General features: G+C 43.6%; 2 protein-coding genes across 2 annotated transcripts; one reads left to right on the top strand and one right to left on the bottom strand.

The window, feature by feature from the left end:
* Positions 1-590: 590 nt before the first annotated feature.
* LOC125725451 (ras-related protein Rab-1A-like) lies at positions 591-10,036 on the bottom strand. The gene is made up of 6 exons (XM_049002377.1): positions 9,833-10,036; positions 5,200-5,272; positions 4,126-4,221; positions 3,917-4,012; positions 3,674-3,805; positions 591-3,182 (listed from the first exon to the last, which is right to left on the bottom strand). The coding sequence occupies exons 1-6, from the start codon at positions 9,844-9,846 to the stop codon at positions 2,985-2,987; spliced, it is 609 nt and encodes a 202-aa protein (XP_048858334.1). The 5' UTR covers positions 9,847-10,036; the 3' UTR covers positions 591-2,984.
* Positions 10,037-16,427: 6,391 nt separating this feature from the next.
* On the top strand, positions 16,428-26,781 carry LOC125725471 (actin-related protein 2-A-like). The gene is made up of 5 exons (XM_049002402.1): positions 16,428-16,580; positions 22,025-22,135; positions 25,704-25,919; positions 26,302-26,374; positions 26,609-26,781. Exons 1-5 carry the CDS (start codon positions 16,533-16,535, stop codon positions 26,764-26,766), a joined length of 606 nt encoding a protein of 201 aa, XP_048858359.1. The 5' UTR covers positions 16,428-16,532; the 3' UTR covers positions 26,767-26,781.
* The last annotated feature ends 378 nt before the right edge of the window (positions 26,782-27,159 follow it).

The raw sequence follows: 27,159 nt of genomic DNA, 5'->3' as shown, positions 1-27,159 counted from the left end.
GGACACCCTTGATGGGATGACGGTCTACCAGCAGTACATGGACACACACACCACCGGAAGTTTACAGGAGAAACCAGCAAATTCCACAGATGTGACAATGACTTTTACCACACATAATCTGCACAGGTAATAACAGTGTAAATCTGAATATTATAATTAAGCCCTCAACACAATGTGTGCATCAGGTCTTATTTTGAATCTGGTGCACTGTGGTTCAGCACGTGGCCAAGGAAAAGGAGACTCTCCTTAAAGGTGAAAAGCTAACAAGCAAAACACCCGAAAGCCGACACGCCTGCATCGCAGCACTTGTCATGTGTTTCATTAATAATATAGATTTTGACGCCAGAAATGGCTGCGGCCAAAAGGTGAAGCTTCCTGTAAACAATCGCCCGGCGTCATGATCAGTTACATAACCCAAGAGGACAAAACATTGGATTTTTATAGATAGTTTTAAAGCATCACAATAGTATTGATTAAAACATACACATCACTACCTTAATCTCCATGGTAATTGAAGGCTACGGTGGACCTCAATAGGTAAAGCCTACAGCAGTTGGACAGTATACCTCAAAACGCAATGCCAGTCTAGATCAAACAAACGCCATTTATTCAGTTCAGCATAAACAATTGTGAAAGATTAAACCATTACCTCCTGCTACTTCTGTAAATCATTATTACATAGACACATGCATACAACCGACATTCGGAAGCGTAAAGTGTATCTTCCCGTTACCACATAGTTACTTGTTTGATATACTGGCCGATTTAGTGAAAGCGATCAGAATTTCTGTAGAATAAGTTATTCAATAACCCTGAATTTTTAAGTATTTGCCCAAACTACATATACATACTCGGTGGCCATTCTTTTTAGGTACACCTAGCTAGTACCAGGCAGGATGCACGTTTGCCTCCAGAACCGCTTCAAAGGCAGACGGCGTGTGTGTTCAGAGACGTCATTCTCAACAATGCTGTTATTTTTAGTTATTTTTGCACCTGCTGCCTTCCCCTTAGCCTTAAATTGGATATTCTTCAGCCACAGAAACTCCACTGACTGCATGTTCTATTTGTTCATCACACCATTCGCTGCAAACTCTAGACACTGCAGTGTGTGAAAATCCTACAAAAGGGACGGTTTCTGAGATGCTAGACCCGGCACGTCTGACACCAAACACCGTTTCCAAAATCACTTGGATCAGGCGTCTTAGCCGTCTTCATGCTCAGACAAGCAGGAAGTGACCCCCCTGACTCTGTCCATGTGGTATTGCGGCCACATGACCGATTGTTTGCATTAGTGAGCAGATGTACCTATTAAACTGGCCACTGAGTGCAGCAGCAGAAAGTAAAGATTCTTTGTTTAGAGGGGGAAAAAAAAACCTATTGCTCAGTTGCTCAGTTCCCACAAGACAAAAATTATGAGAACTGAGGTGTATTTGCATGCCTTAGTACAAACCGTTTAATCTGTGGAAAAGAAATGCTAATTTTACAAAGTAACACTTAAGAAAAAGGACACAAAATCTAAATATGCAGACTGTGCTAAATTTGCCGCATTTGCATTTAAACTAGACTAGCTAAAGTAACATCACTCTGTAGCACAGGAAGAGGCACTGAAAGGTCCGGTGGATTTCTTTCTGATTCATTCTAAATCCCTTTACAGCCAACTTGAGTTTTGGAATCGACTGATACAAGAAGGACTTAGGATTCCTTTAATGCATAAACTATGGCAAGCCCTTGCAACCACATTAAGCCATTGGGAAAGTACAATAATTCAAGAACTATATTAAATATGACCTGATACATGTTGCTTAAGAGGGTACAGAGTATGAAACCTTTAACAAAACGCTAATATCAAATCAAACCGATATAACAACAATCATGTCATCAACCTTAGTAAATACAGCAGCAGATCTGAGGATCCCTTTTATAATAAACCAGTCCAGAAATGTAGCTCCTTTAAAACTGGACACGGTTTGCATTATGACAATTAACGTAGGGCCTCACACGCGTCTTTGACGTCGACTCCTTATATTAGCCTGCTTGTAGGTTTCAGCCATATTGCTGACAATCATTATTATGAAGTTAAATGTTTTATGAACAGAACAAAAAGTTGCAGGTTAAATAGCAAACAAAAAAAGTTTTTATACACTCAGGTAAGAATTCCAATAAGTAAAATGTTTATTAAACATTTCTTCAGGTTCTTCAGGGGTAGGGAGCTTGCATCAATAATTACAAGTCTGCAGACACAATGTAAATGCAGAGATAACAAAGTTATACTAGTCATCAGATAATGGAATTTATTCCGGTTCTTTCTGTACAGGGCTGTCAGGTCACACGCACACATGCACACTCACACCTACATACGTTACGTGAGCACGCACACACCACAGGTCAACGCGTTCCTAGGTCTAAGGACATGGGCCGTGACTGTCCAGGCGATTGTCGCAGACGTACGTGGGTGCGTGCACGGAGACCTCCCACGTGGACATATTTACACGAGCGTCACGCGACATCCTCCATACAGTGGGAACACCTGCGCTATCGGTGAACAGATGTTGGCAGAAACTTCGTCATCGTGAGACAAATGCCTACAGATGTGGACACAAACACCGGGAGAAAGGAACCACCCGCGAGGCAGACCTGCGGCGGGAATGCTGCGAGATTTACACTCATTCTTATTCACATGGGTAACCCTGAACTCTGAGACTCTTGAAATAGCTGTGAAGATGGAATCTACCGCCTCGGAGGTGGACACAGAAGCAGCCAGTTGGGGGCAGGAGTTTGGGCCAAGTTCATTCATTGAATTGCTGACCTTTTTTTTTTTTTTGAGAATTTCTGGTAGTGCGGCTACATCATACAGTACAATTCAGGCAACTTAACATGTTTCTCTCCATCTCCGCCTTCCTCGGTCTTTCTGACTGTGGAACAAGGTGGTGTCGCACCAGAAACTGGGGCAGGGGTTTGGGGGCGGGGGAGGGGAGAGGAGAGACTCAGCAGCAGCCCCCAGAGGCAGGCTTCACCGGAGTGCTCTGGATCTTGACATTGGACTTCTCAGATCCGCCAGCAGCAGCTCCAGGACCCATCCTCTTCTTGATCTCAGCTGCCATGGTCATGAACGCTTGCTCTACGTTGGTGGCATTTTTCGCACTGGTCTCCAAGAAGGGGATGCTGAGGGAGTCAGCAAATTCCTGAAAGGGAAACCAGGGTTTATGGGGAACCCCGAACCAAGCGACATCAGTTTTATTAAAAACAGGAAACACAAAGAACTGCCCAAATCAAACATCAGGTATAAACTTGCAGAGTTCCTCAAGGATCCATTCTCAAAACGCAAGGTTTTGGGCCAAGGATTCTGCAATTCTTTCAACCAGATAAACAGAATGCAAATAAAGCCAAGGCATATTATAAATAGGGCTAACTGAATGAGCAAATTTAGAATTTGAGAATGTAATCAAGATCATTTTACAAGTTTATAAATTGGGCTTGCATTTTCGAAAGATTCAATCTTACCATATCCGTATATTTCATTATATTTTCTTCGCTTTTTAAAGATTTATTTGAAATGCTAAACAGTCAGATGCAAAAAAAGACTTCCTAAAAATTACACACAAAATTCAGTCTACAAAACAATCTCCCCTGCAAATTAGCAAACAGGAAAGGCCCTTCATTTGGAAACCGGTACCTTGGCTGTTGTGTAATCCACCACCTTCTTTGTTGTAAGGTCACACTTGTTCCCAACCAATAACTTATTAACGTTTTCACTGGCATAGCGATCAATCTCCTGTAGCCACTGTTTAACATTATTGAAAGACTCCTGGGAAGAGAAAAATTAAACGTAAGAAATATAAAAGATATATACAGATTTCTGCACGATCTATTCCCACATAAAACAAAAACCACAAACAGGAACCAGAAAGGATCCCACCTGGTCTGTGACATCATAAACTACAATAATGCCATGTGCTCCTCTGTAGTAGCTCGACGTGATGGTGCGAAAGCGCTCTTGACCTGCTGTGTCCCACTGTGAATATAAGGAAAGCAGGCCGTCGAGTGCTACCAGAAATACCTTGGCTTTAGGCCGAGCACCTGTTAGTGGATGGAGATGCAAGTGACACCACTCGAATAGCTACTTACGATCTGAAGTTTGATGGTCTTTCCGTCTAATTCTATAGTCCTGATTTTGAAGTCCACACCAATGGTGCTAATGTAACTCTCTGTGTAAGTGTCATCCTGGAGGGGGAGAAGAAACCCCGGTGAGCACAGGGCTACCCTGCACAACAGCACTCGGCATACAGTGGTGACGCTCTTCATGGTGCATCCAGTCTGCATGGCGTTTGTACAGCTTCGGTTCGCATTCTAGGAACTCCCTGGCCTTCTACTTCTCTACTCGACTTTTCCCTGGTGCCTCAGGTGAACGTGTCACGGGTCGTGGGCAGCGATCGCGAGCCGAGCGGCGATCGTGCGGATAAGGAGCAGACAGGCAAGCGGGATACGGGAAAACGGGGGTTTAATCGGGGAACAGGACGGGTAACAGGCATTGACTCACAAACATCAATGACAGACAAAGCAAACTGGGGAGACCAGGACTTAAATACACTGAACAAGGCAGCAGGAAACAAGACACGACTGGGCAGGATCAGGAAATCACACGTGGGTAATTAGGGGGCGTGGCACACAGGAGGAGCGGACGAGCCGGGCATGACAGAACGAGACTGTAAAATGGTTTTAGTCCTGATAATGACGACTCCATACCACATCGTGATAACAAACTAGGGAAAATGTAGCAGATTATACTTGCCCAGAACCAAACCAGCCACTAAGCAGCTTATATCTGGACTTCCAACTGAATTTCTACGGTTACCCAGGAGCAGTGGGAAGCCCTAGAACCCCCTCCCCCAGTCTCACTATCCCAACCTGAGAGATCCTTGTTCCTCTCCACCAGTTCAAAGAATGCATGGGTGGTCTGAATATGCATATTGTAAAGCACTATGGGGTAAATATGTTGCGCACTGAACTTTGCAATCACTGTTTCGACAGCTAAATGCACATGTATATAATTTATCTGAACATGAACCAATCAACTAAAATGAACACTCTACTGTTCCAGGAAAACCGATACAAGTACACATGACTGTTTGTGAAATGGGGCAGTGTTTGTCACCTACAATGGCAAAAAAGAGGAAGGATACGAGAGGAAAGGGCACTTACTGCAAACCGGAGGAGGAGGCACGACTTCCCAACACCGGAGTCACCAATTAGAAGCAGCTTGAATAAATAATCACTGGGGAGCAGAGAAGCAAAGGGACAGGTTACGCCGACTGCAGGAACACACTGTTCTCATGACCTACCACCTTCAGTTGTTCCGCGCAAACTTGCATTTTTTTAATGAAACCTTTGGGACAAATTATATTTACCAGCATAAAGTTTCTAGTTGAATCACACAGCTACATCTCAAATATGGTGGTTCATTGTGTTATGATCCTTCACTTGCTAGGCTGCGCCAAGATGCTCATTCGTTACATAAGAGTGAGCAAAGCAGCTGAATCACTGCACTTCAGAAGCTAAATGTCAATATGCTAAAAAGTGAAGTCCGCTTCCCTGGCAACCCACACCATCCCACCTTGGACCTAGACATTTTTTTTTGGCCAGGGAAGATTAAAATTATTCAATTCTTGCGTATTAGGCATTTTGTTCCAAAACACAATGTTATAAGAGTTATATAATTTGGTCCATTGTTACTTGATCAACAGTACAATTCCTTTGTGTGGTTTGAATAAAAATGCTTTTGATGTGTAATAGATTGTGGTTGACATGCACAGAAGGCAACTATTCCAATCACATGATCACAGAGAGGTTATGATCCTTGCAGTACACCCCCTTTTCTAATACTGTCCAATCAGTTAACATCCAACGTACTTCGACTGTTTCCACCATCCGCACACTAAATGATCTCCAAAATGTACTTTTAACCCATTCTTCAGATGGAATAAGGATATCAGTTAAACATAAGGAGCCATCATTTGCAGGACCAGATGAAAATCTTTCTCCATTCAAATATATATTTTTTTTGGTAAAGAATTGAGATATACCTAATTAATAATTTCCTGATTCCCATTTTTGTCTTTTTTCCTCCTATACATAGGAAAACTTTATCCATATGGATAAAATAACCTTACATTTCAATCAAAATTAGAGAACAATTTCAAAAATTGCAATTAAACTGTGTGTCTAGCAAATACCCCTAACCCTATCCTAAACAAACAATTAGCCAAAAATAAAATATGCAAACATCATTCTGAGAAGTAACTGCCCTTCACTTGTCACTGGGCCTTTTAGTGTGAGCCATGTGAAAAGAGAATTGTCTTGTTGCTGTACTGCTGGGAGATAAACACCAATAAATCACAGCAAAGTGCTCAGCACCAGTGCTGACAGACGGCACTGACAGACAGCACCACAGTGTTCCGTGAGCCGTTGAGCATCAGAACCTGGCAGCCCCAACTTTGACAAGGACAATTAATAAGGATCTAAAACTGGCTGTATTTCTGAAACATCTCCATAACCCCGTGAAACTGCTCACACACTGACCCCCCACCTGGCACCTGCCTCAATCAGTGGGTGCTACCTCCCACCTCCCCTGACTCCAACCCAGCTGCACCTGCCATTCACATATCAGAAAAGCACAGCAGCTGGTACATGAGGCAGGCCCGGGGTCCCCTTCCATCACTCAATATCTAGGCATGGTTGACCTGCCATTTAAACACTGACTATGATTTGACTAACAGCATTTAAGGACTCTTTTGAACAGCGTTTTTAAAAAGTAGGTAGTTATGCCACAACTTTGCGAGAAGTAATGGCTTATTAATTCTAAGCTCACAGAGTACATTAAGTCGGAATAATTAAAAATCTGGGAGATTATTCCTAATTAACTTGGCACAAAATGACTGTATATAAATGATATTCTACTGTCCTGAGTTGTAAATGAATTACATTGACATTTTTTCCATGTAAACCTTCATCGATTTCCTAGCTTTTAATTAGGACTATACAAAAAACATTAGTAAAAAAAAATGAAAGCTGTTTGTTAACACTGCTCTAATAGGTGCATTAATTGCACAATGATTAAAGCAAAGCGGCACCAAGCTGTGACTCAGGCACAGAAGGGTGTTGACTTGTATTTTGGACATGGTGCGAGTCAAGCCCTCGAGTGAGGTGAACCAAGCCTGGGGGTGTCAGAAGACAGCCTGCACATCATGAGTATGAGCAGAAAAGGCACAGGGGCTGCAAATCAATGGTGTGGTGTCTCATTCTGAGATGAGGCTGCCATGCCAGTGCATGTCTTCAACTGGTGCCATGGGTGCGGCGAGGTGTTTTGCTAGGGTTTAAGAAAACCAGCCACATTGTATTCCACACCCTTTCTGTTCAGCTCCAAAGAAACATTCGTTCAGCTCGAATTTCATTCAGAAAATAAAAAAAAAAATAAAAAACCTTCGACGAAAGCCCAGAAAACAGACCGTATGACGTTTGAATGCATATAATTGTTTTTTAGAGAAAAAAAGCACACTGCAATTTCAGCAGAAAGAAAGTGCTTCAATATCTTTAATACAACTATAAGGAATCCATTTAAAAAAAAAGATGCCACTGGACAGTATTCAAAAAGAAATGGTCCGTCTGGAAACTTAAGCTAGCAGATGTTGGGCTACTAACATCTCAGGTGACACAGGAGCGTACTGTTTACAGGAGGGTTAGTAATGAATCCCCACTGGGATAAGTTACAAGGCTGTGGAAAAGAATCAGGTCCCACTGTCACACACAGGCACTGCAGCTGGACAAGACTGTCCCAGAGCTCATATTTGCTAGCAGGGATGGCTATACAGTAAGGCGGCAAATACTAAACTGTTATTAATCTTCAATGGCATGCCACAATCTCTCAAGTAGTTCTTCGTTGCCTAATTCACATCTTTCCATAATGAATATATTTTCAGGACACTAACTAGAGCTACAAACAACTTTTAAGGGCAGTATATATATTTAACTGAATAATGCTGCATGCAGCCATTAAACTAGAATAGTGTCCCAGTGCCTCAACAGGCCATCATTCACCTGCTCTTAACATTTTCTTTAGTGTAAATATTCTGGAGCTTAATGTTTCAAAGGGCCACCCATTTATAATCTAAAGAAACTGTTTTTAAAGAGGAAATCCAAGCTGGGTCTTCATGGGGTGGTGCCTGGTGAGCTTTACAGTCAACTAAACTAACAACATACTGAGTGTTGCGAGATGAAGATCAGGTGTGGCGGAACGATTGTCCAAACAACATTTAAAAGGTGAGGCAATACAAAACCGGTCTAAGGGGCTTTTCCCATCCTTGCTTTTAATAGGGTGATCAAGTCTGAAAAAGGTGAACTCTGGGGAAAGGTTTGCAAAAGATCTGATTAAGACAGCGTAACAGGCTGATTGTGTTAGAGGAACATAAATGAATAAATAAGAAGATGCAAACTTACAGGCAATGTCTAGTCAGCTGTATCACTGCAATAAGCAGTCCTGAGGTCAACGTTACCACAGCTAGCTCCCAAATACCCAAACACCATGTCGCAGAAGACCTAACATGGTCCTACTAATGGCTAGAAAGACTCAAGGATGGGGAACTTCTCTGCAGTTATACCGCTCCTTCTGACCAGATGACATTTTATTGGCATACTGTAACTTAAGTCTAATGAGACTCAGAGAGCTCTGTCGACATCCGTTCTCCCCATATTGTGCAGGATTCCTACCTAAGTCTAAATACATGCAGCATCTGAATGTGTGAATGTGCATGCGAGTGTATATGTTTCTATGTGTTTCTATGTACCCTGCCATGGACTTGCATCCCGTTCAGGATGCATCCCACGGTTTCTGGGACAGCACCCCCAGCCCAGCCCAGCCCCGGAAACGTGACCAGGATAAACGGCTAGAAGACGGATAGAAAGATTACTACAGGTACCGTAACGGAACCTGTTAATTTCAACAGCGGTTTGTTTGCAAATCGAACAGACCAAGACGGAAATATAACTCTTAGTAGCGATTGCCTAATAACAGTGTTGCAAGAAAGCATGTGAGCAGCCCGTGACCGAGGCGCTGCTGACAGGACGGCTGCGTCTTATTTACGAAAAGCCCCTCGCCCCTCTGATCAGAACGCACGGGGGGTTACGACCTGCGTTTTACAGGCCAATGCTGATGACAATTGACTGGGGTAAAATAAATGTAGGTAAATAGGCGGCTAAAAACAAAGCGAGCCAGGTCGGGTACGAGGAGGTACGCAAAGACTTAACCATGACTAGCTGCAGTGGTCGGTCTCTGCCGGCTTTCTCGCTACTGGGTACTTGACTTTTTCAAACGCCTAGGCAACTAAAAAAAATTCTTTGAATGGTAATAAATAGTTTTCACTTCAATTTCAATTAGCCGACTACGAGATTATGACAAGGACAATTTCCTCTGACTATTGTAATTTATCATACAGCTATGTTTTATCCCGTAACGGCCAGATCTGCTAGCAATGTAAATAATTAAACGTCCGATTAGTAATACATTCACATACATATTTTAAGAAGTTGTCCGAACGAAATGTTTAAAATAAAAGCTACCCAGCATCAAGGCAGCTGGTTAGCTAGATAGGCCTTGGCAACAGCACGGGTACTTCTCGGAACGGTCGTGTCATAGCAAGCTGGCCCTAACAGACTTACCTATTCGTCTCTTTTCACCCATAAACTGCTGTCACTTTACCAGCTACACTTTTTCCACTACGGCGCTGATTAGCTACAGTTCAAACAGTCTCCAACCAGCCAGTCATTATTGTGTTTCACTTACTATTCAGGGTTCATCGTTGGCAGGTGACAATAAAACGCTCTTCTTGTAAAATGGCTTCGCTATGAATTACTGGAATTGATTCGCTAGCTTCAAGTTCTCTTTCAGATTAAAAAAAAGTAACTACTCCCAAAAAACCGAGAGGCTAGTCGTGTAGAATCCAAAATGGCTGGCAATCTAACCAGGAAACAGCAAAATATCCAGCCGAACTTCATACTAGTGGACGTTATTCTTCGCCCCTTGCTTCTCGGAAGTTGTAGTTTCTTACTAAAGTTGTACCCGTTGCCCGGCATGTCAGTAGTGTTGCTAATGACTACTCTACCCTTGTACCCCTGCGTCTGGAGAACATGCGCAATACGACATGTTTTCCCATATACCTTGCTAACCGCTCCTGTTGCAAGAACAGTATTACGACATATAAAAATGATGTCATCAGTGAAACGTGGCAGAAATCTGCGGTGCAGGTGGAGCACACGGTTAACGTTAACGTAATAAATATGATTACACCGTAGTATTTGTGTTAAAAACACATCCCCAGTGACAATTGTCGAAATTCAGTTCTATGCAAATAAAATATATTCAATCACACATCTACTTGCTAAAAAAGAACATTACAGTAAATGACATTACATAACGCCAATTGAAACGAATGAGCGCACAATTAACCGAATAATTTATAAATTCTTTATTACAGATACATATTTTAGTGACTCGTATAGTAACGAACTCAGACCAGGATAGGAGCTGTTCAGTGCTGAATTAACATATTAACTCTTGAGTACCATGTGAGTGTATATGAAAGACAGGTTTCTGCAATGATCTCAAAATCCGAGTTATGGAACCCAGCTGGATCAGAACAGCCTGGCAAGTTTACATATCCTTACATCATAGAGGCTGCAGGGAACATAGATGAGTTCTACTTATGCCCTTTTATGTAACTTATAGATTAAATAAAATTACGCTAAGCTTTGTTGCTGTTGTTTATTCCAAATATGAGATCACTTACAGATCTGTAGAATGCAATGTATCTGCTGTATTGCAACTCATTTCTGTGGTCACCAGTATTTATGTGCATCATGGTGTGCAAGGACACATTACGACACATAAAACAACGTACAGCTAAACACAGCTAAACACAGCTGGCCCAGCGGACAACCTACCAATAGGTCCTTCAAATGTTGGTGATAACATCACTCTAGGAAACAAGCAGCAAAACTCTACTTAATTCAAGTCAAAATTCTTTTTCCTTCTGTAGCCAAGAAGCCAGGAAACACTTTGATAAAATGATGGCAAATGATGTCAGTGAAACCCCAGACAGCCTCAAAGAAAATCCATGTTTTTGCTCCCATCTGGAGTTTCTCAGTGGAACAGGTTTGGAAATACTATTCTGCATATCTATTCATCTTCTGGCTATCCATCCTGGACAGGGCCATGGAGGCGCTGGACCCTGTCCCAGCCAGCACAAAGCACAAGGCTGGGGTAAACCCTGAACAAGTGACATTATAACAGCGATGCACCTATCTTCTAACAGCTTATCCTAGTCAGGCATCCAGGTGGGGCCTGGAGCCTATTTCAGACAGCATATGGTACAAACATGACCTCATCTTCTATGTCAGTAATAGACACGAAGGCTACCAGTCAGGGTTCAAGCTAAAGCCAGAACATATCTGCTGAGGGGGGAGTTGATAGACAGACAGACAGACAGACAGACAGACAGGCAGGCAGACAGACAGACAGATAGATAGATAGATAGATAGATAGATAGATAGATAGATAGATAGATAGATAGATAGATAGATAGATAGATAGATAGATAGATACTTTGTTTGTTCCATGGGGAAATTAATTTGCAGCGTAATCGTGACACATTTCATTATAGCATCACAAATTTCCAATATAACATGCTCAAACACATATTCATACTCATACGCATACTCATATACATACACATACTCATATGCATACTCATACATATACTCATATACATACACATACTCATATGCATACTCATACACATACTCATACATATACTCATATACATTAACATACTCATACGCATACTCATACACATACTCATACACATACTCATACTCATACGCACTTCTCACATAAGAAATAAAGATCTTCTATAGCATGAAACTGAAATCACCTCTGATCGGTTAATGGTTTGTGTCCTTGACACCTTGATAGTTTTATTACATTTATGTTTCCACACTTACAGTGAGACAGCATTGCCATGAGCAGTATTTACATTATCAAATTCACTGACACCATAGCAGAAGAAATATAAAAAGGTCAAATCTATTTTTGGCTTTGATCATAAATTTTTCATGCACATTAGCCTCCCGGAAACCGAAGATTGTCTTCATGGTGATGCTGCACGTCTGAGGTATGAATCTACAAACCGGATAGTGATCTATTGTATCTCTAAGACTGACTGTGCTTCACAGTCTCCAGTGAAGGTCAAGCAGCTTACCTACAGAAACCATGACGGCTTGCATCAGGCACCAAGTAATGGCAGATTCCTGTAATATTTTATATAGAATTGTTATATGTTATTGGTTCTAACAATACAACCTACTATGGCACTGACCAATTCACATAACAACAACAACAACAATAATAATTACGGGGTGGCATGGTGGTGCAGTGATTAGCCCTGTTGCCTCACACCTCTGGGACCCGGGTTCGAGTCTCCGCCTGGGTCACATGTGTGTGGAGTTTGCATGTTCTCCCCATGTTGTCATGGGGTTTCCTCTGGGTACTCCGGTTTCCCCCCACAGTCCAAAGACATGCTGAGGCTAATTGGAATTGTTAAATTGCCCGTAGGTGTGCATGTGTGAGTGAATGGTGTGTGAGTGTGCCCTGCGATGGGCTGCCCCCCCCCATCCTGGGTTGTTCCCTGCCTCATGCCCAATGCTTCTGGGATAGGCTCCGGACCCCCCACGACCCAGTAGGATAAGCGGTTTGAAAAATGGATGGATGGGTTCAGGTTCATTGAGAAGACCAAGTTTACAGTGTTCTTTTATACACAATAATCAGACAATCAAGCAGTACAGTAATTAATTGACATTTTAAAGCAGTGGAAGCTGTTATGAATTACATTATACTTAGTTCTTAGTTGCTCATGCAAACTATCAATAATGAAGTGACTTTACCTGCTGTGCTGTCATCTGATGCCGTTACTAGTAACAGAACTAGCACTGCTGTGGAGTTGGATCTGCTTTTGGTAACGTTTGTCTCCATAGGAACTCAGCTTATCAGCGGCAGGTGGGATACGGGAGAGCCTCAGTGTCGGCAGTATTGTTAAGTTAGTTTTAACAAAAGCTGATTATGAACCAAACTGTTATTAGTCACATATTAGCTGGAATTGCAGTTACTGGCCTTGACACCTATGGCTCAAAAACCTGCTTCAGGATTTGGTTCCACTGCTGCTCCATTTTCTTGTTCCTGGTGTCCCTGATTCAGAAGGGAAGTGTGGCTAAAAGGGCTAAGGGACAAGAGACAAGTGAGTACCCATCCATCCATCCATCCATCCATCCATCCATCCATCCTATAACTGGTCATAACCGCTGTTCTTGTGAAACAGATGAAGTGAATCAGGGCTCAGTAGAATCTCGCCCAGGGCACAAGAACACCCAGGGCTGGCCCTGGGCAACAGTGTGTAGACAAATCAAAATCAGAAAAGTAGAACAGTACATTTACAACATATACATTTACAGATATGTAAAACAGGGAGAAGAGTAGGTGCTTTAAGGGTCTCACAAAGTTCACCCAAGGGCAGCATAGTGAACTGTGCTTTGTTCAGATACTGCAAGCGTGCTGTGAACTACCATGAAACGGCATATTAATGAATTTACTCTTCAAAATGAAATAACCACTATGTGAATGTCAGAGGCCTCATTCTGCCTGAGTAGATTAAATCACTCACCTCAAACTGTATAGTTTGGGCTGCCATTCCCACTTGGCTAAAATCCCACTATAATCTATCAAGTATTTTGCAACCAAAGAGCATTTCCTGTTTCATTTGGCTATCATGATAAATAACACACAAAACAACTTAACTAAATAGTGGGAGGGAAGTCAAAAGATTGTTGTCTTTTAGGGATACCATTCAAAAAAGTCTCTAGTCCAGGGCAACTCGAATCACATCAAGGTCATCAAGGTTCGAGTACTGCTTATTTTCCAGCCTTCCTTTACCTGTACAAAGAGAACTGTGTCTCATCGGAGCCTCCTTGGGTGTCGCTGGTCTGACTTTGTGTCAGACAAGCAGTTGCTCAGGGAGTCCTGAATACATTACCTGCATTGTGAGGGAGTGTCAGTTACAGCACTACGGCATGTGGTGCGTTTCCCTGACAGGGATCTGGCTCACAGGATCCTCTTTGCTGAGGACCTGAGCGGCTGGACCAGGCCGAGGGGACGTCCATGTAACACCTGGCTGCGGCAGATGGATGGACATTTCGTCATTCCAAGGCGATTCGTCATGTGGTGGATGCAGCAACACGCTACATCAGCACATGCTCCCCAATCTGACCTTCACCCGTGAGCCAGGTGTGAAGACTCTGGCCAATCAGAATCAGTAATTACTAAACTAACTACCTGGGAGAACTGAAAACAAGGCCTGGATTTGGTATCCAGGTCCAGATTTGAAGAGCCTTGCTCAAGTCTTAGTTTCTGGTTGAAACAACGCTCTCTAGCGAACAAAGGTATGGTTTACTCCCAAGGATAACAGAAGAGTGGCTGATTTCCCAGCACAGGAAACACTTCAATGGAGTAAATGGGGAAGCTGCACTGTTGGAAGGGAGCCACTATGGTGACATCCTGTGCTGTTGCACGCCTTCTCTTCCACTTCCAGGAAGTAATGCAAGACTTCCTTTCTCTTTGGACTTTAGTGAAAGGTTTTGAAAGCTGACAACGGAGCTCCATGCATGGACTGTAAGATGATAGTACTCTGCTGTGCATTTACTACAGCTCTGCTAACATGCTGGATGTGAAACTCTATACATATCTATATATTTTGGCCAGTGTTAGTGACACTGCGAAACTTCTGAAGCTGTAAGGGGTTCACAGATAGGCAGTCCTATCGTTTTCTCTGGTGGTTTAAAGATTAAAAAACTCTTCCCAAAAAACAAACAGTCACACGTTTTTTTCTAATTTAATAATAAAACCCACTATTGTATCCAGTATGTAATTCTGAAAAATGGTTTCTTCTGGCTCACTGGTGCTTCCTTCTTTTGAATTTGAGGAACTGGAACTATACAAAATTTAAACATCTGAAGAGGAACTACACTCTTGTACACTTTAGAAAGCATATGTCTGAATGATTATTTAAATATTCAGCTTTCCAAATAGATTACATTTCACTTACTTCTGTGCAGGGGTAAACTGTTTAAAAAAAATTATCTGTGTTAATTAGGGTTAAGCATAATTCTTTACAGAACTGAGAATTGCTAATAGATAATACTTTGGTTCCGTTTTATTTTGAAATTAAATAGGCATCAGTTTACAATATTTGACACTTAATGAAAATTAAGTATGTAATTTATATCGATATTAAAGGTTTATTGCTGATATTGCAGTCAGATTCCTCATCACCAAAGTTTTGCGTCCACTTTGAATTAAAATAAAAGAAGAAAAACATAAGGGAAAAATGATACTAGACTTTATTTTGAATGTATTTTAAAAAATATGATTTCTACATATTCCTATATATCTAACAAAATTACACTGCAATAATCATCAATCCACTCAAGAGGGCGCTATAGTGCTTTCAGAAATGATTTTTGATGCGCAATAAATGGGTAATTTTGTCAGGCTTGTACAAAACTGAGACTAATTATACGGTACAGAAAAGAAAAACATATGTATAGTGAAGAATAATACTATTTTAAAATAATTTAAGGTAATTTTGTATTGTAAACGTTCGCATCTCATTTAATGTTTATCTCGCCTTATATTCGAGATGCTAATGGTGGCATTGATTGTAAATTATGGGGGGGTGTATAAATGGGTGTAACCTCCCATTATCAAAACGAGCATGAACCCCCTTAAATGGGTGGGGACTCAATGCTCAACTCAACGTTATACCATTGGTTGGCGGTGCTGCAAAATAATAATAATTTTCTTGTTGCGGTCATACAAAGGTTCTGGGCAATAATGCACCTGTTTCCCCAGTTCACCTACAAGTTATACAAATATGAAATTTCTTATTACTTTGGTCAAAATGTAACGAACGGTAAACACTAAAACGGTACCGAAAAACGTTATCGGTAATACTGAATATGTTACGTCCAAACCAAACAGTTTCCGGTGCATGAGCAGACTGTCTTGATGAAGCATTTGTCCATATACAGTAGTGTTTTTCTGTCACTCGGGTAAAATTGCACACGCCCTTTCACGGCCTGCACCCAGTGTCTCTCCTGTTCATTGAAAGAAAAACACCGCCTCCTCTCGGTTTTCTTTGGCCTCTCTAATTGGCTGGGATGCGCGTGTCATTTATTGTCATTCTCAAATAGGAACAAGGGTCAAACCCATTAGCCACGTGTAATTGGGTATTACTGCTGTTAATCTTGTAGAGGGTTGGACGGAGTGCGTCACGTGTCAATTGTACCGGAAGAAGCCCTTTCCGCGAGCCGGGGCGGCGATTTCCGGCTTGTTGAAGAAAGTTCATCAGGAACGGTGTGTGGGTTCCTGGATTCTGAAAATGGACGGACAAGGAAGGAAAGTAGTGGTTTGTGACAATGGAACTGGGGTAAGTCTGGAGGTTTCTTGTCTCCTTTCTTTGAATTTCCGTAGTCCCGTGTTTTGTCGTGATGCATTTTCATGTCTTAACATTGATTTTCTGAAACAGGAAGTAACCCAGCAGCCGGAGTATTAGCTAGGTGGCTAACTGGGTGGACTGGTAAAGCAATCTGTCTGTCAGCTTGTCTGTGATGCATTCATTATTTAAACTGGTGCAGTCTGTGTGGAGAGGATTTTTAGGTCGGCCACACAGTTTCATCTTGCTTTTTTTCTCAGCAAAGCCGTGCCGTTAATGTGCTGGCTCTTCCTGCTGCCATTGTGACTGAGGTCTGCAGCGTTAGCTGCTCATCCTCCCCCAGTTAAAAAGGCACCACAGCGACGAACTGAATCATGCAACTAGTCATAGGTAATGCAACGGCTATGGGACAGATCCCGGCCTCAGCTGCGAGCGGAGCCCCGTAGCAGTTTTTCGATTTACATGGAAGGATATTTATACGGAACGATGTCAAGGCTTCCGCTCGGCAAAAGTGGCATCTGTCCAGACTGGTACTGTAACGCCAGCGTGCGGCTTATAGGATGACAGCCGATGGACGTGCTCCCATGCGGGGTGCTTTCAGCTCCTCCTTTATAACCGATTTTGTATCAGATCCAGCAGGACGAAGCTTTCGGGGTCCCATTAACCACCTGGTTCGGCGTTTGCTTTAAACTGAGATTACGGTTGGACTCCGCTATCAAGGAAACGGGGGAGTTTTTAAAGATGGCACCGATCTACGCTGGTTCTTCGTTTATTTATAATTAAATGTAATAGTTTCCCATCATATGTTCTTATACCTGCGTGGTGTCCAGAGCAGCGCACCGCCACGCTGTCCACTTCTCTCCGCTTCTCCAGGCTCCGTGTCCCTTTTGTAAACGGAGAGTGAAACACCAGCTGTCTGTTAAATAAATAAATAGCGTGATACGGTTTGCTTGTCTTGCATCATGCATTTACCATTGCTCTGTAAAATAGCTTCATCCCGCCTAATTCATAATAATTTGCAATCTGCAGGCGTTCTATCCTTTCTATAGTGCCTTTGTGCTGCTTGGGATAGGATCCAGGCGGATGGATGGATAAATAAATAAATAAATAAATGAGTAAAACATTACGTGCTCGGATTCCTCTGGTGGCCGAAGTGGTTTGCTGGGAGCCGCCGGTAATGAGGCTACTTGGAAAATTTACACTGGAAAATAATAAATGCACACAATGCAAAAATTAAGTTTGGTATGTAAAAGGGGCCCTTCTAAAGCGTAATAAAATGTTTCCAATGCAGTTTTATTCAGATTCCAGTACGAGTTTTGTAAATGTAAAAAAAGTATGTCACTATGAAATATTTATTTTTAACTAAGCAGGTCAGACTAATGTAGAGCACTGCATTATACTGGAACCCTTGGAACGTTTTTCTTGTAATAAGGAAACTGCTTCCCTGTGCAGTAAATTTGCAAAAATTGCCAATGTAAGCAATGTTGTTTTATTCCAAAACCTAATTCTGCACCAGCTGTTAAAAAGTCACAAAGTGTGCTTGCGGTTGGAGTTTAAAATCAAGCTTTTAGCAAAACACTGAAGCAAAATTTGAGCCCTGTACATACCTGAAATTTTAGCATCATGTATATCACCTGAAACAGAACTGCTATATATATATATATATATATATATATATATATATATATATATATATATATATATATATATATATATATATATATATATATATATATATATAGACTATAATATAATATCTGACAATATTTTATATAAGGATATATGCAGGAGTAATTGTTTGTCTTCATAATTTCAGGTTCTTTTAAAATGCATTTTTATAGTATTCTGTGTGTGCTTAAATTTTTTCGACGCACTACAATTTAAATACACTTCGAGTGCCCTTCACTGCACTGGTTTCCTAGTTCCTGATTGGGTGTTCAGACCCTCTTATGGATGGATGGATATGTATTATGAACTGGCTTACTGTTAATTTTTTTTGACGAATGTAATATAGTATTAAAAAAAACACTACAGACTTGTATGAAGAGAGACATATGATAAGCCTTTGGGGAAGAGTGTGGTCATTTTTTAAAATATATGAATGAATGTGGTCATCTTGAATGGACCCCTGCCAGACCTGGGAGGTTGTGGGGTCCGGACGGTCTCTCTGAAAAGGACTGAATGGCACTGCATTGAGTGCCTCATGCACACCAAAGTAATCGACCTCTTGGCCAGGGGCAAGCAAAGGTCTAGAAAAATGAGTTCTTTTTGTATAATAATTTTCTAAACACAATAGAAAAAGTTTGGGACCAAGTGGATTTATTTATTTCTTTTGTCTTTTTAATTATTTTTTTTTTTACCTTTTCCCAAAATATTCAGACGGTGCATCAATGCCCACTTTGCTTCTTTGAATTTAAAGTACGTCAGGAATATTGTTGTTGTGCATCTTTAATTTTTCTGTTGTAATACGTAATCTCATTAGCCAGTTATATATTGTAGCATTCATGTACGCTAGATGACGTTTTCTGACACGTTGGAGCAAACTATAGCCCAGATTTTTCAGGGATTTCATCTGAAATCTAGTTCCCTGCTTTGAGTTTACAGACGGGTCCCTTCATGGGCCAGTTTATAAGTTTGTAAACATTAGAGATGCCTAAACACCTTTTGTCACCGTTTGTTCTAAAGAAGACTGCACTGGTTTAGTAAGTGTGTTGTTTTCATTTTAACGTGCGTCGTTTCTAAGTTGTAAATACTTACATTTAAGTTATGTACTGCTATTGGATATTTAAATTTATCTTTTAGTTTATATTTTGATCTCGTTTTAAATCCGTAAACGTGTTTTTAAACCTGAGTGGTGCGTTTGCAGACAAGGGCAGGGTGTGCATTTCTGTACACTGTGTTGGGCTGTCTTCTACCTTCACACAGTTTATACAGCATGCTGCGTCTGTGGCGCTGCGTCTGTGGCGCTGCGTCTGGATCAGAAGGACGATCCGCTTTTTTTTTTTCTTTTTCTTTTGACCTGTAACCTGAAGATCAGGCTCGCTTAAACCCTCAGATGATGTCTGTTGTTTTTGGTTGTTCAACCATAGCCTGGATTCGGTCCGTACCCTTTAGTACAGAACTAAACTTGCCATCGGGATGAGTACCTGTGATGGTTGATCATGGTTCAGAGGCAGCTGGTTAGTGATGTGGAAGTAATTACATGGATTTGATGGTTATATTAAATGTCATATAAATACAAAAGGGAGGCTATCAAAGGTCAGTCTATCAGAGCGTCACCTACAGCCAAAGGGATATCAGAGCATCTTTTCAGGCAGAGAAGAGCTGCTCTGGTTTGAGTCGTTCTCTTCATCATCTGGAGCCTGAAGAAGAGTTTGCGGTAGATGAAGATACAAGCCAGCAGCCCCGAACTCAACGGAGAGCATAGCGAGAGGCTGTTTGTTGGAGGGGAGGCGTTCGAGGCTCGGCCTGAAGAGCACTCTCAACGATGGCTCTCTCGCTGTCATCATAACCGCCGGCTTGAGAGGAAGTGGGAGCCATTCGCAAACCACAGCCCCAGGCTGAGCTAATTTAGCTGTCACGCGTTCAGGGGTAACGCATCACTGTGTGTAATGAGATGACCAGAGGCTGTCTGGGCTGCTATTTTTACAGCCCTGCAGTGACAGAGATGGCGCTCTTGTCCGGCCATCTCAGGACAGGGCCGTCAGCCCAAAGGAGCCTTTTGTTGTCTGCTGTGGTTAGAGTGCCTGTCTGCAGAGTGTGACCCCTTTAACCGGGACTGCTATCTGCCCTGCCTTTTGGGGGCTCTCTACCACTGTGTCTGTCATGATTGGTGAAGGATATGGGCGTGTTGCTAGGTTCAAGTCTTCCAGGGGATGTTGTAGCAAGTTTTATGATTAATTGGTTGTGGAGTCGTCATGGTGGGCAAGGCCAGATTCAGAACTTGGAGCAATGGTTATTTGAAGCATAGCATGACTCAGAAATTAGTGCTGGTTGAGGGGGTGGGGGAAGAGTCAGACATGGCTTTATAAAAGCGTGCCGTCCATCCATCCATCCATCCATCCATCCCTTATCCTGACCAGGGATGCAGTGCAGGGTGTAACACTGAATAGGATACCAGTTTGATTGAGGTATGGGAAAGATGAAATTCCACTTCTCACCATTTTATTGTTTTATTGCTAGATTGGCTAAGTGGTTAATTATTTACCCCCCTGAGCCAGGCTGTGTGTGATACTTCCCCCATTGCTGCCTGTTGACAGTGAGATGGTTAAGGTAAGGGAAGCTGCCCCTGGATGGCGCGGGTAGGTTCGTAGCCCCATATTCCCGCCCTCGTGTGTCTCCCCAGCGTTCGCTGACTCCGGTAGATTCAGAGAGCTGTATTTTCTGACGTGGTACAATCTTCCAGCTTTGGCTGTTACTTTTCCCCCATAATCATCCACAGATTGTTTCCTCTACTTGAGGAAAACTGGCTTGCTTAAAAGATGTTAATCTCGCTATTTCCTGTAATGTCATGAAGCGGACGTCGTCTCGTGTAGGTCGAGGCTGAAGGGAAGCTGGAGGTGTGACCGTGTGGATTCGGGCTCGATATGAAACACTGGCTTAAGAGGTTTGTTGTTTGTAGATGCTGCCTTGTGTTTGCATTATAAAAAATAACTTTAGCAAGGGATTCTTGTGTCACTTGGCATTTTCTGTCTGAAGGCGGTACAGGAATGTTAATGCAGGATTTTATATTATTTATATTCAGTGCTTTGATTTATTTCAATTAATAAGCTGTATGTTGTCCACAATATAAAATCACCCATAATGTTGACAGCTAAAGGGGTCTTTTAAATTCTCATCAAAGATTAATACTGTGGTCTGTGTGTTCATGTACTATATGCGCATCTGATCCCTGATTTAAAAATGCTCTTTCCATTGGATAATTTCATGATGTAGTTAGTTGTGCGAGCCTGGAGTTTCCTTCCTGGGATTTGAGCTGAGGTCCTTGCAGTTACCCGGTTGCTCCTTGGTCTGTTTGCTGTGGGACGCGGGCCGCTGGAGACTGCAGACATTCCACTCTCCCCCCCCCCCCCCCCGAGAGTTTCCGGACGTGCTTCCGGGGACCACAGCCGCGCTCACTAATGTGATCCTGTCATCCGTCCATCCATTTAATGGACACGGTCCCTAGGGGTCCCTGGGGGTGCCTGGAGCCTATCCCAGGCAGGATGTGGTGCCCAACGGGGGTGCACTCTGGATGGGATGCCAGCCAATCGCAGGGCACACACACACAAACATACACTGATCATTGTTGAGATGCCTGTTTAATCACCTATCTATATATAGGAATAAATATGTATGTCTGCTGGTCTAGTGTTTGTGATGGAAAAAAATATGCAAAGGAGTGTAAATGAACAGTAAGTACAATAATTTTCTCTCTTTCTGCTGATTCCCCCCCCCAGTTTGTGAAGTGTGGCTATGCTGGCTCCAACTTCCCCGAGCACATCTTCCCCGCCCTGGTGGGACGGCCCATCATCCGCTCTACGGCCAAAGTGGGCAACATCGAGATCAAGGTAAACCGTCCGCCTTCCATGGGCGACCCAGGCTGCTGCTCTACCCCCCCCCCCGAGCATCGCCTCCATCCCTGGCCACCCCCTTGCCCAGACACTCTGTTCTGATACCAGCTGTTGTGATGCCGATGGTCCCTCTTGTGCATCTCAGTCCAAAGCCCTTTAGCACTGGTTACACCACTATGTCTGTCAATAAAGATTAATGCTTAGTTATTTTTCTGAGTGTTTAACCTTTTTAAGGAATATTTTAGGACTTCAGGTGCACATTTAGTCGTCATGTTCAGATCTCTGACTCTGAGGATTTGAAGGGTTTTTTAATGAGCTTTTGTAGATGAGCTTACTTGATGTTTTATTTGCTAGATGGGAAATGCTGTTTGCCTCCAGTCCTTGGCCAGCTGACCTCTGCCAGTTAGTCGTAGCGATGGCTTGGCTTGGGACCTTTCCTCTTTAAATCACACAGAGTTACGTTTAATCCAGTGCAGTGACTCCATTGCTGGTTGAATGGCACCTCTATGCCATTCTAGGACCCCCCCCAGTCATATAGGCACAGAGATGTTAGGCAGCTGCTGGTGTCTTTAGGACAAACACTTCCCATGATGCTCCAAAACCAACTTTCCCAGTGCACCATGGGTAATGGCGACTCCAGTGCCTGCTGTAATCACCTTGAACCAAACCCTCCATCCCGCCTCCTCTCCTCTCTGACCTGCTTCCATCTTCTCTCTCTCCCTCTTCTTTCACCTGTTGAAGTAGAATAACAAAAAGATGGTAAGTGTGGCTTGGCGTGTCCCCCCCCCCCCCCCCCCCCCATTTGCTTGGCCGCGGACGCAATGCTGCCTTGCTTGGTCTCTCAGCAGTAAAACTTTACTTCCCCTCTCATTTTTTTCAAATGTAAATTTTTTTTCTTTTTTATTAGTTCTCCTTTCTCTTTTCCCCTTTCCATACCCTGTGTTCAGTTGTGTTCATTTCTTTAATTCTTTTTTTTTTAGTACTATTATCATTTATTGTTTTTTTTCTTTTTTGCTTTTCTGCCTCATCACACAGTACTTTATGTCTGGCAAAGGCCGCAAGTTTGCCTACAGTGGAGAATCGCACAAAAGAACGAAACTAGTTTTCACATGCGACCGCACACATGCGTCCTGCCCGTGTATTTTGCAGAAGTAAAATTTAATGCAATGACCATTAACAGTTTCTTTTTAGGGAAGCTCGCTGTTAGACATTTTCCAGCAGCGTGAGAAGCCTCTCTGCGTTAAAATGGCCGCCCGCTCTCGTCTCGGGCTGTCGACACGTAGCCGTTGTCATGCCGTAAATCGGTGAGATCGTAGGTTAGCACCATCTTCAGCATCGCTTCCTGCGTGACACATGTGACTCATTTCTGGACGGCTGCTATAGATACATGATATATCTGACTGACAGCAATTTTTTTTAAGCTAAACTAGGAAAGGTTTGACTGTTTTCCTGGTACCTAGACACCATCGTTTGTAGGGTGCAGATGTTTCTTCACCATCATGAGGGTCCATGCTCTATATGAAAAAGGAAGAGCTGCACAGATTAGGTTTAATATAGCATGTCACCCCCCCCAGGACATTCAGCTCACAGCCAATTTCCTGTAGCAGCCAAAGAATAATTTCCAATTTCCCTAAGCTTCTGCGTCCCAAAGCGACCGCCCTCCCCTCCGAAGCAGAACTGAAACCAGCGTGTTCTTTGAGCTATCGGGTCTCGGTTATGTGGAAGTATTGCCGGGTCCCACTGAAAGATGTAAAATGCCCAGTGGTGCAGTGTGTCGGCAGGTTAGGGTGCCGTGCTTGTGGTCGGGTCACCGGTTCAAACCCCAGTGTTGGCACAGTCATGTCACTATTGGCCCCTCATCCCTGCTTTCTCAGAAATGTATGCTACTTTGCATAAAAGCATCTGCTAAATTAAAAAAAATAGTTGAACTGTCAGCTTATGGATGGCGCCCTCTTGTGGGAGACTGGAGTGTGCGACTATTTTAGTTTGAGTATAAGGATAATTATTGTTTACATGTGTGTGTTTACAGAAAGGAAAATGCTCGTCCTGCCTTCAGTTTTTAATAGAAATCCCCCCCTGAATAGAAATGTAGTCATCTGCCATCACTCATGGAGCCCATTTATATTTCATGTAGCTGAACCCTGTAAAACCCTACACCTAAAACGTAAGGCATTTTCTGTTTTATACTCGGGACCCGAGACGTGTTGGCACGCGTTTCATCCATATAAACCTGTTGGCAGTTTTTTTACGACGACGAAAGCATAAAATTTTCCATAAAGCCTTTAAGATTTCACCTCCGATAAAACAGTGCTTTGAGAACGACGCTTAATGAGCTGTTTAAAAGCATCTATCCAGACGACGAGTGACATATGCGTCACTCAGGGTGTTGTAGTAGAGCATCTGAAGTTTTTTTTTTTTTTCACTGCCATGGGGCTATGAATTTTTCTAAAGGAAGCCCCAGATAGCAGCAGGTGCTCTGGAGAAAGATCTTGAAGGTTTGTGAGAGTGTGAAGGAGGTGCAGTTAGGGTAAAAAAAAAAAAAAAACACTTTAAACTGCAGAAGAAAGAAATTAAGACTTACAGCAATGCAGTGTCAATGGATGTGAGTATGACGGTTACTAACGTTGGAGTGCATGTTGATATCCTGCTATGCATGCTGGGTAATTAGTGATGCAAACCTCAGGGAGCTGTCTTCATGAAGCTCTGCATCTCATCTCGCTGAGTGGTTTGCACTCTTTGCAGAGCCTAAACGGACTGACTACTCATCCATGTGTTAATGCAAAGGGGGGAAAACAGTTTGACAGGTTTTAAGGGGCATTTCCTAAGCAAGACCAAACCTGTAGAATTTGACATTGTGACTGTTCACCAAAAGGAGCAGTGAGGCTTTGAAATCCACGGTGGGTTGGATTACTGTAGACTGTCCCCCATCATTGTGGTTTGACTCACTTCCCATTGGTTACTTTATTGGCTCCTTTTGGGTTAAACCAATCAGTGGCTGACAGGGCACGGTACTCTAACCTATGGTGCACTTCAGAGCCTCATTTTGCCAGTCGCGATCTGAAGCTCAACCCTCCCCCCTGTTCCATCAGAGGAAGCCACTGCCCATGTATGTGACCCCCCCTCCCCCCCCTTAGCAGTACATCATCACATACATACCTGCCTTGGCGTGCCCTGTTCTCACCATACTTTAAACCTTTTGACATGGCCAGTGCCCAGTTGTCTGCTCTGCCCCCGAGCATCCGTGGTAGTCTAGCGTTACACATTGGGTGCCGCATGTGTGCTGTGACATCATTGACCATGTGACGCAGTCAAGTTCAGCCTCTATTCCCATGCGTGTGTTACTTGTCCCCTCACTTTTAGATGAGTTTAGTGGGTGGGTGCATTTTGGAGGCCCGCATGTGAATATTTAGCCAGTCCTTAACGAAATACATCCGGCGTTCTTCCTGCTAAAGATCAGCCCATTGGCTGCTGTAGACCCAGAATGGCTCAATAGTCATATGGGGCATTGGTGCAACCACAGCCAACACGATTAACCTGAGTTGCCCACCCCCCCCCCCCCCGGCAGGACCTGATGGTGGGGGACGAAGCCAGCGAACTGCGCTCCATGCTGGAGGTGAACTACCCCATGGAGAACGGCATCGTGCGTAGCTGGGACGACATGAAGCACCTGTGGGACTACACCTTCGGGCCCGAGAAGCTCAACATCGACTCGCGCAACTGCAAGATCCTCCTGACCGAGCCGCCCATGAACCCCACCAAGAACCGGGAGAAGATCATCGAGGTACGGCGTGCATGCGGGCGCGTGAATGCTGGCCGGGCTGTACTCTCCCCGGGTCTGTAACTTTCAAACCTTTCAAAACCCATCCATCCATCCATCCATTTTCCAAACCGCTTATCCTACTGGGTCGCGGGGGGGGGTCTGGAGCCTATCCCGGATGCAATGGGCACGAGGCAGGGAACAATCCAGGATGGGGGGCCAGCCCATTGCAGGGCACACTCACACACCATTCACCTTTCAAAACCTTCATGCGCTAATGGGAAGTTGATTTTTCATGGTGAGTGGTGACCTTTAATGTGGACTTGCTGTGTTATAAACACATGAACACATGTCCATACTGTTGCTGAGCTGATGTCAAGGTGGACGCCTCTGCTCTCGTTTTCAGGTGATGTTCGAGACCTACCAGTTCTCTGGTGTTTACATTGCCATTCAGGCAGTGCTGACACTCTATGCTCAAGGTAGGAGAGCGACAGCCTTCCCACCCTCCCACGCAGTGAGCTAGTTATGATGTGGAGTTATTGGCTTACCTGAGTAGTATCTGTTCCTGTGATGATGCTGCCACCTGGTGGTCATGTTTAGCTATGTTACTAGTTTTTTTGAAATCATTTGGTCTTTTTCTGTTTCATTACTGTAAAATTAGTGGTGGAGAGGCCTTCAAATGGGGCCGTTGCTTGATCTGTTCCTTCCTGCAGGTCTGCTGACAGGCGTGGTGGTCGACTCTGGTGATGGAGTCACACACATCTGCCCCGTCTACGAGGGCTTCTCCCTGCCCCACCTGACCAGGCGACTGGACATCGCAGGGAGGGATATCACCCGCTACCTCATCAAGGTGCCCCGCCCCCTTCCCTAAGCTGCTACCTCATTAAGGTGCCCCGCCCCCTTCCCTAAGCTGCTGCCTCATCAAGGTGCCCCGCCCCCTTCCCTAAGCTGCTGCCTCATCAAGGTGCCCCGCCCCCTTCCCTAAGCTGCTACCTCATTAAGGTGCCCCGCCCCCTTCCCTAAGCTGCTACCTCATCAAGGTGCCCCGCCCCCTTCCCTAAGCTGCTACCTCATCAAGGTGCCCCGCCCCCTTCCCTAAGCTGCTACCTCATCAAGGTGCCCCGCCCCCTTCCCTAAGCTGTTGCTACATCAAGGTGCCCCGCCCCCTTCCCTAAGCTGTTGCTACATCAAGGTGCCCCGCCCCCTTCCCTAAGCTGCTGCCTCAAGGTGCCACGCCCCCTTCCCTAAGCTGCTGCCTCATCAA

Source organism: Brienomyrus brachyistius, unplaced genomic scaffold (assembly GCF_023856365.1).
Source record: "Brienomyrus brachyistius isolate T26 unplaced genomic scaffold, BBRACH_0.4 scaffold67, whole genome shotgun sequence".
In the NCBI taxonomy this organism is placed as follows: Eukaryota; Metazoa; Chordata; class Actinopteri; order Osteoglossiformes; family Mormyridae; genus Brienomyrus; species Brienomyrus brachyistius.
This window is presented reverse-complemented; position numbering and strand designations above follow the sequence as displayed.

Coding starts and splice junctions, on each gene's coding strand:
- LOC125725471 (XM_049002402.1), top strand. CDS start 16,533: ATGGACGGACAAGGAAGGAAAGTAGTGGTTTGTGACAATGGAACTGGG. Junction 16,581..22,024: donor TTTGTGACAATGGAACTGGG/GTAAGTCTGGAG, acceptor TCCCCCCCCCAG/TTTGTGAAGTGTGGCTATGC. Junction 26,375..26,608: donor GCTGACACTCTATGCTCAAG/GTAGGAGAGCGA, acceptor TCCTTCCTGCAG/GTCTGCTGACAGGCGTGGTG.
- LOC125725451 (XM_049002377.1), bottom strand. Junction 4,222..5,199: donor GCCTCCTCCTCCGGTTTGCA/GTAAGTGCCCTT, acceptor CTCCCCCTCCAG/GATGACACTTACACAGAGAG. Junction 4,013..4,125: donor AGACCATCAAACTTCAGATC/GTAAGTAGCTAT, acceptor TTATATTCACAG/TGGGACACAGCAGGTCAAGA.